The 8,206-nt window shown below is 56.9% G+C and overlaps 1 protein-coding gene across 1 annotated transcript; it reads left to right on the top strand.

Annotated features, from left to right (window-relative positions):
- Positions 1-1,286: 1,286 nt before the first annotated feature.
- PBK (PDZ binding kinase) lies at positions 1,287-7,900 on the top strand. Its single transcript, XM_084283928.1, has 8 exons — positions 1,287-1,349; positions 2,449-2,510; positions 3,314-3,404; positions 3,542-3,684; positions 4,588-4,757; positions 5,359-5,488; positions 6,460-6,636; positions 7,535-7,900. The coding sequence occupies exons 2-8, from the start codon at positions 2,465-2,467 to the stop codon at positions 7,738-7,740; spliced, it is 963 nt and encodes a 320-aa protein (XP_084140054.1). The 5' UTR covers positions 1,287-1,349; positions 2,449-2,464; the 3' UTR covers positions 7,741-7,900.
- Positions 7,901-8,206: the final 306 nt, after the last annotated feature.

The following is an 8,206-nucleotide window of genomic DNA, read 5'->3' as shown; positions in this document are numbered from 1 at the left end:
TCAGAGACCCCCCCCAAGGGCTTGGAGACCCCATGGACACCCCCCAGGGATTTGGGGACCCCATGGAGACCCCCACACACTCCCCAATGGCTTGGGGACCCCCTGGAGACCCCCCAGGGACTTGGGGACCCCACGGAGACCCCCACCAAGGGCTTGGAGACCCCATGGAGATCCCCACAGGGACTTGGGGACCCAATGGAGACCCTCCCCAGGGATTTGGGGACCCCACAGAGACCCCCCAGGGGCTTGGGGACCCTCAGAGACCCCCCCCAAGGGTTTGGAGACCCCCTGGAGACCCTTCCCCAAGGGTTGTGGACCCCATGCAGACCCCACACACACTCCCCAAGGCCTTGGGGACCTCCTGGAGACCCCCCCAGGGAATTGGGGACCCCATGGGAACCCCCCCACACCACCTAAGGGCTTGGGGACCCCACAGAGACCCCCCCCAAGGGCTTGGGATCCCCATAGAAACCCCCCCAGGGAACTGGGGACCCCCTGGAGACCCCCCCCAAGGGCTTGGAGACCCCATGGAGACCCCCACAGAGACTTGGGGACCCAATGGAGACCCCCCCCACACCACCTAAGGATTGGGGACCCCCTGGAGACCTCCCCCAGGGATTTAGGGACCCCACAGAGACCCCCCCCCAAGGGTTTGGAGACTCCATAGAGACCCCTACAGGGATTTGGAGACCCTATGGAGACCCCCCACACACCCCCAAAGGGCTTGGGGACCCCACAGAGACCCCCCAGGAATTGGGGACCCCCTGGAAACCGCCCCCCAGGGAATTGGGGGCCCCATGCAGACCCCTCACAATGGTTGGGGACCCCACGGGACCCCCCCCCACACCCCCAAAGGGCTTTGGGGACCCCATGGAGACCCCCCCACACCCCAGAAGGGCTTGGGGACCCCACAGTGACCCCCCAGGGGCTTGGAGACCCCCTGGAGACCCCCCCAGGGATTTGGGGACCCCACAGAGACCCCCCCAAGGCCTTGGAGACCCCATGGAGACCCCCCCAGGGATTTGGGGCCCCTGCTGCACCCCAGAGCCCCCCCCACAGCTCCTGGGGACCCCCCAGAGCCACCCCCAGCCCCCAGGGCCCCCCAGGGCCCCCCCAGGCCCCGCCCACCCCGCCTAAACCCCGCCCATCCCTCTCAAACCCCGCCCACCCCGCCCAAACCCCGCCCACCCCCCAAGCCCCGCCCACCCCCGCCCCGCCTTCCGAGTCTTTTTTGGCCGCCCGCGGCCGCCGTAGGGGGCGTGGCAGTGAGGAGGGGGCGGGGCTCCCGCGCGCGCAGCATTCAAACGGCAACGGCAGCGGCTGGGGGGGGGCTACTACGAGGAGTAGAGGTAGGAGTAAGGGGGGGGCTGAGTAGTAGCAGCGGGGGGAGGGGAGGAGGAGGAGTAGGGGCCCGAGGAGTTGTAGTAAAAGGGCTGGGGAGGAGGAGGAGTAGTAGGGGGCTGAGTAGTAGTAGGAGGTGGGGAGGAGTAACTGGGTGTGTAGTAGGGGCTCGAGGAGTAGTGTGGTGCTACGGAGTAGGAGGAGGAGGAGGGGGCCCGAGGAGTTGTAGTAAGGGACTGTGGAGTAGTAGGGGGCTGAGTAGTAGCAGTAGGGGGGTGTGGAGTAGTAGTAGGGGGGCTGCGGAGTAATAGTAGTAGGGGGGTGTGGAGTAGTAGTAGGGGGGCTGCGGAGTAGTAGTAGTAGGGGGGTGTGGAGTAGTAGCAGGGGGGCTGCGGAGTAGTAGTAGTAGGGGCCCAAGTAATAGTCGGGGGCTGTGGAGTAGTAATAGTAGTAGGGGCCTGAGTAGCAGTGGGCAGCTGTGGAGGAGTAGAAGGGTGTGTAGTAGTAGGGGGGCTGAGGAGTAGTAGGGGGGATGTGGAATTGTAGTGGGGGTAGTAGGGAAGCCGAGGAGTTGGAGTAAGGGGGTGTGGCGTAGTAGGGGGCTGAGTAGTAGCAGTAGGGGGGTGTGGAGTAGTAGCAGGCCCAAGGAGTAGTAGTAGGGGGGCTGCAGAGTAGTAGCAGGTTGTGTAGTAGTGGGGGACCGCGGAGTAGTAGTAGTGGGGGGCTGTGCAGTAGTAGCAGGGTGTGTAGCAATAGGGGGCCCAAGTAGTATAGGGGGGGCTACGGAGTAGTAAGGGGGTGTGTAGTAGTAAGGGCCCAAGTAGCAGGGGGCTGTGGAGTAGGAGGAGGACCACAGAGTAGTAGGAGGAGGAGGCTTGCAGGTTAGTAGTAGTAGTAGGGAGCCCACAGAGTAGTAGGGGGCCTGCAGAATAGTAGTAGTTAGGGACCTGAGGAGTAGTAGGGCTCCAAGTGGTAGTAGAGGGCCCTTGGAGTAGCAGCAGGGCTGTGTAGGGGCTGAGCCCAGCCCCCGAGGGGGGGGAGCTCCTCGGTGCTCTCCCCGGGGGGCTGCTGGTGGCCGTGTAGTAAACCCTCTGCTCCCTGTTGTAGGGCTCAGCTTGCAGCCATGGAAGTCCTCAAGTCCCAAAACATGGAGCAGAAGGAGAAGCCTGGTGAGTTACACCCAGGTGTAAGCACTGAGTATTCCTGCGTGATGGTGAGTTACACGTAGGTGTAAGCACTGAGGATGTCTGCTCTGGTTGGTGAGTTACACCCAGGTGTAAGCACTGAGTGCACCTGGGCTGGTTGGTGAGTTACACCTAGGTGTAAGCACTGAGTATTCCCAGGCTGGTTGCTGAGTTACACCCAGGTGTAAGCACTGAGTGCACCTGGGCTGGTTGGTGAGCTACACCCAGGTGTAAGCACTGAGTATTCCCAGGCTGGTTGCTGAGTTACACCCAGGTGTAAGCACCGAGTAGAGGTGCTGCCACCTGCTGTCCCCTCCTCGGTGCCTGCTCACCAGCAAACATTTTTGTTATGTGTGATTTTTTTGGTGATTTTTTTGTGATTTTTCTTTTTTTATATGTGTGTGTGTTGTCTTTTTTTTTTGTCTTTTTTTTTTGTCTTTTTTTTTTGTCTTTTTTTTTGTCTTTTTTTGTCTTTTTTTTGTCTTTCTTTTTTTTGTCTTTTTTTGTCTTTCTTTTTTTTTCTTTTTTTTGTCTTTTTTGTCTTTATTGTCTGTTTTTTTTTTGTGATTTTTTTATTTGTAATTTTTTTTTGTGATTTTCTTGTTTTGTTTTGTGATTTTTTGTTGTTTTTTTTTTGTGATTTTTGTGTTTTTTTGTGTGGTTTTTGTGTTTTGTTTTTTTGCGATTTTTGCGTTTTGTTTTTTTTTGCTGATTTTTTTTTTTGCTTTTTTTTTTTGCTGATTTTTTTTTTGTGTGATTTTTATGTTTTTTTTTTTATCTTTTCCCAGAGCCGGGCGCGGCGTCCGTCACCATCCCGGCCTCCCCCTTCATGCAGAAGCTCGGCTACGGCACCGGGGTCAACGTCTACCTGATGAAGAGGTACGGGGCCAGCAGGGGGACACCAAACCCCAAACCCTTTGGGCTCCCAGAGCCCTTTTTATTCCAATCCCACAAATCTAAATCGGGACCCAAACTCACATCTCTGCCCCAAACTCACGTTTTTTTTCCCCATTTAGGTCCCCCCGGGGTTTATCCCGCTCCCCTTGGGCCGTGAAGAAAATCAACCCCAAATGCAGCAGGACGCAGCAGAGCCTCTACCAGCAGCGGCTGAGCGACGAGGCCAAGATCCTAAAAGGCCTCCAGCACCCAAACATCGTGGGTGAGCCCCCCCCTATTAAATTCGGAGCGCTAAATAACCCCCGATTTGGGTAAATTTGGGTTTCTGCTGCCTGGGGGTGCTGCGGTGAGGAGCAGCAGCGTGGCGATGCCCTCAAGGCGTGGAATTAGGGACGTGGGGTCAGGAAGGGTGTGGGATCAGGTTGTGCCCCCCCAATGTGCCCATCGAGGCTCCGTGGAGGTGTTTCAGGGCCAGGAGTGTTTGAAGGAGCCACTCCAGGCTCTTATCTCCCCTCTTATCTCTTATCTCCCCTCTTATCTCCCCGCTCCGTTTGGCGTTCCTCTGCGCCACCCCAAAACGCCGCCTGGCTTCTGGCAGGAATTTGCAAACACACAAAATCTTGACCTTTCCAGCTTTTTTTTTTTTTTTTTTTTTTAAAAAAAAACACATTTATTTTTTCTTTTTTTCCTTTTTTCTTTTAAAAAAAACATTGAAATATTCCCAGGGGGAGATTCCTGCAAACGCCACCTTGTCCCTGTGTCCCCTCTTCCCCCCCTGGCTCCTCAGCTGCAGGTGTCAGCCCCACAAATAAATAAAAAAACCAACAAATTCCCCTTTTTTCCTGGTTCTCTGTCCCCTGAGGATCAGGGAACCCCCCCCCCCCCGTGCCCTTTTAGGGGGCGCAAAGCCGAGCTGGGGGCATTTTTGGGGGAGCTCCCCTCGCTCCGTGCCCCAAATCTGGGGCTCGTCCCCAAGCTTGGTGCCACGCAGGTCCCCCACGGACACCCCTGGGGGTGTCACCTCTCCAGGAACCACCCCACAAAACCACCGGGGGCGCCTGGGGGTGAATCCGTGCCAGCCCCCAGCCCCCAAAAAACGCCGGTTCCAGCTCCTTTTGTCTAAAAAAACGTTAATTTTTTTATTTTTTTCTTATTTTTTGGGAAGGTTACCGCGCCTTCACCGAGGCCAACGACGGGAGCATGTGCCTGGCCATGGAGTACGGGGGGGAAAAATCCCTCAGCGACCTGATCGAGGAGAGGAACGCCGCCCGCCTCGGCCCCTTCCCCGCCGCCACCATCTTCAAGGTGGCCCTGAGCATGGCGAGGGGGCTGAAGGTGCGTTGTGGGGCCGGGGGGAACAAAACCCCAATCCCATAGGGGTGAGGAGATGCTGAGTTTTCCTACGAGGTGGGTCGGGGTTGGGAGACGCTCGCAGCAGGGAGCTTGGTGCCGTTTCCGCGCCTCTCCCGGGCTGAGCTGCTGGAAAAAGGCGGTTCTGAGGGCTGTGAGTTTGGGGGAAAAGGTGATTTTTTTAGGGTTTTGAGCATCGGGGCTGGGTTTTGAACCACAGCACGGCTCCGAGAGCTGCTCCCAAAGCTCCCCGGGGCTTTTCGGGTGCTGGGAGGAAAGCTGGGGCAGGGATTTTGGTGCTGCAGACACAGCTCTGAGCTCCTGAAATAAACCGGTGGCTGCTTCCAAGGGTTTATTCCCAAAGAAATTACCCCAATTTTGCACTAAAAAACCCCAAAAGCAGAGCGGAGCAGCCCGCCCCGCGCCCTGCAAGTAGGTTTTAACCCGTCCCCAAATTTTTAACGCGAAACACGAAGGATTTGGTGCTTTGTTCTCTAAACCTGATGGCTCCTCGGGTCCCTGCATGGTTACGGGTACCCACGGGGGGGCTTTGACATCTTCTCTCTGCCCCCCCGTCCCCTCCCAGTATCTTCACAACGACAAGAAGCTGCTCCACGGGGACATCAAATCCTCCAACGTGGTGGTGAAAGGCGACTTCGAGGCCGTGAAGATCTGCGACGTGGGGGTCTCCCTGCCCCTGGACGAGAACATGACGGGTAGGGGGGGTTAGGAGCCGGTCCCGTTGGGTTTTAGGAGCTGGTCCCGTTCCCTTTTGTTTTTAGGAGCTGGTCCCTTTGGGTTTTAGGAGCTGCTCTGATGTGTTTTTAGGAGCCGGTCCCTTAGGGTTTTTAGGAGCCGGTCCCTTAGGGTTTTTAGGAGCTGTTCCCTTTGGGTTTTAGGAGCTGTTCCCTTTGGGTTTTAGGAGCTGGTCCCTTTGGGTTTTAGGAGCTGCTCTGATGTGTTTTTAGGAGCCGGTCCCGTTGGGGTTTTAGGAGCCGGTCCCGTTGGGGTTTTAGGAGCCGGTCCCGTTGGGGTTTTAGGAGCCGGTCCCGTTGGGGTTTTAGGAGCCGGTCCCGTTGGGGTTTTAGGAGCCGGTCCCGTTGGGGTTTTAGGAGCCGGTCCCGTTGGGGTTTTAGGAGCCGGTCCCGTTGGGGTTTTAGGAGCCGGTCCCGTTGGGGTTTTAGGAGCCGGTCCCGTTGGGGTTTTAGGAGCCGGTCCCTTTGGGGTTTTAGGAGCCGATCCCTTTGGGTTTTAGGAGCTGGTCCCTTTTGCAAGGAGCGATGGAGCTGGAGGCAGAGCCCCGGCACAGCCTCCCAGAAAGGATCGTAGCAGAAGTGCTGGTTTGGGGCTGATTTCAGGGTTCTCTCCACCCAGCCCCCAAGTTTTTTTTTTTGTTTTTTTTTTTTTTTTCCCAATTTTGGCTTTGTTTTTGGTCCTGAGGACTCAGCACACGCCCGCAGAGGATGCGAGGGGGCACGGAGAGGCAGCGGGGCTGATTTCAGGCCGAGGGGGGGGAGCGTTTCCCCTCTCCCAAGGCCACTCAGGGTGCTGGAGGCGTCGAATTGATCAGAATTTGATCAGAATTTGATGGGAATTTGATCAGAATTTGAAGCAAACGAAGAGGGTGGAGGCGGAGGGAGCCTGGCAGCTTTGTCCTTCACCCCCAGCCGCCTTGGTTTCCTTGCAGTGAGCGACCCCCAGGGCTCCTACATCGGCACTGAGCCCTGGAAACCCAAAGAGGCTCTGCAGGACGAGGGAGTGATCACCGACAAAGCCGACATCTTCGCCTTCGGGCTGACCCTCTGGGAGATGATGACCTTGGCCGTGCCTCACCTCAACCTGGGCGGCAGCACCGACGACGAAGGTTGGTGGCCGTGCCTCGCTGCTGCGTTTGCCGGGGGGGGAAAAAAAGCCTTTCTGGAAGTTTCTCCCTGAATAGGATTGGGTTTTTCCGGTCCGCCTCAGCACCGCCAAGGTGCTGGGTCTCCCTTGGATGCCATATAAAAGGCTCACGAACGTTTTTGTCTGCACCACCCCAAAAATCCCACAAAACCAGACAGCCCGAATCCATCCGAGCTGTTCTTGGGTGCTTTTTGAGGGGGAAAAAGGAAAACAAGCGCCCTGCCTGCCCGTTTGGCTCTGTACACCCTGCTCCGAAGCTGCTTTGCTTCCCAGGCGTGCTCAGCACCATCCTGGAGCTCATCCCTGGGCTGTTCTCAGCTGTTTGGCTTTGTAACTCTAAACGAGAGGCTGATTGATGACAGCAATTAATCACCACAAACTGGAGCTTTGTAAGAGCATCAGCACAGATGGAGAGAGCTCCTTGAAACTCAGCTGCTCCTCAAATTCCCATCAGCGTGGCTCCCTGCTCTGGGGGTGGGTTTAAAAGATGTCCCTGAGCCTCAGGGCTGTGCCTGGGCACAGCAAAAACATTTGGAGGCAGCTGATGGGGCAGAGCTGAAGTGGTGCAGGCTGGGCAGGGGCAGCTCTGCTTGCTGCAGCCACTGCCTGCCTTGGATTTTAGCTGCCTGCAGCCCTGGGGCATTTTGCTCACATTTCTGGTGTCTCCTGGCTGCAGCCTTTCCTCCAGCCAAGCTCTGCAGCTCAGGTTTGTCCTGCTGGGAGAAATAAGACGAGCACAGCTTTAACATCAACACCCCTTAAAGAACAAGGAGAAAATTGGGCTCTTGAGGGCTGCCGGAGCCCAAGGGAATGGGTTCAGCTCGCAGCACGAGCCCTGAGGTGCCCCCCTCTTTTTCCAGACGAGTCCTTTGACGAAGACGACTTCGACGAGGAGGCGTACTACGCGGCGCTGGGGACGCGGCCGGCCCTGAACATGGAGGAGCTGGACCCCTCCTACCAGCGCATGATCGAGCTCTTCTCCATCTGCACCAGCGAGGAGCCGCAGAAACGCCCCTCGGCCGCTCACATCGTGGCAGCCCTGGAAGCCAGCCTGCCCCCACAGTGACAACCCCGGCTCCTGAGCCAGCGAGGCCGTTCCCGGGGCTGTGTTACCCTCCTAGGTGGTGAAATCTGCTCTCTGCAGAGCCTAAACCCGTTCAGCAATGGCCCTTTTTAGCCCTGGTTTAAGGATGTGCCCGGAGCTCGCTCTGGTTCCCTCAATAAGCTCCACGCTCCGTGCAATGCCCCCCGAGGCCTTCCCGAAGTGCCCCTGAGCTGTTTAAAACCCTCCCCTGGTTGTGTTTAACTTATCCCCGCCTCTGGTTGATGGTTGTGGCAGACGTTGGAAAGAATTTGTTCTCTAACTTGTGTAATTAGTGCTTTTTTTTAAAAAAAATCTGAAGGGAAAAGGGGGTGCGGGTGGGCAGCACCCCCAGGGAGCAGCTCAGCACCAGGGGCTGCAGGTTCCTGGACTTAGGGTTTGGAGAGGGCTGGAGAAGAGCTGCTCCTGGTCCTGTAGGGACCTGTTTTAG

The sequence above is a fragment of the Netta rufina genome, assembly GCF_964035555.1.
Source record: "Netta rufina genome assembly, chromosome: 3".
Lineage (NCBI taxonomy): Eukaryota > Metazoa > Chordata > Aves > Anseriformes > Anatidae > Netta > Netta rufina.
Note: the sequence above shows the minus strand (reverse complement) of the source record. Positions and strands in the feature narration are given on the sequence as shown.

Bases quoted from the DNA above. Each gene is read 5' to 3' on its own strand.
- PBK (XM_084283928.1), top strand. From the start codon at position 2,465: ATGGAAGTCCTCAAGTCCCAAAACATGGAGCAGAAGGAGAAGCCTG. The intron at 4,758-5,358 runs GTGCGTTGTGGG...GTCCCCTCCCAG, and splicing joins GCATGGCGAGGGGGCTGAAG to TATCTTCACAACGACAAGAA. The intron at 5,489-6,459 runs GTAGGGGGGGTT...GTTTCCTTGCAG, and splicing joins CCTGGACGAGAACATGACGG to TGAGCGACCCCCAGGGCTCC.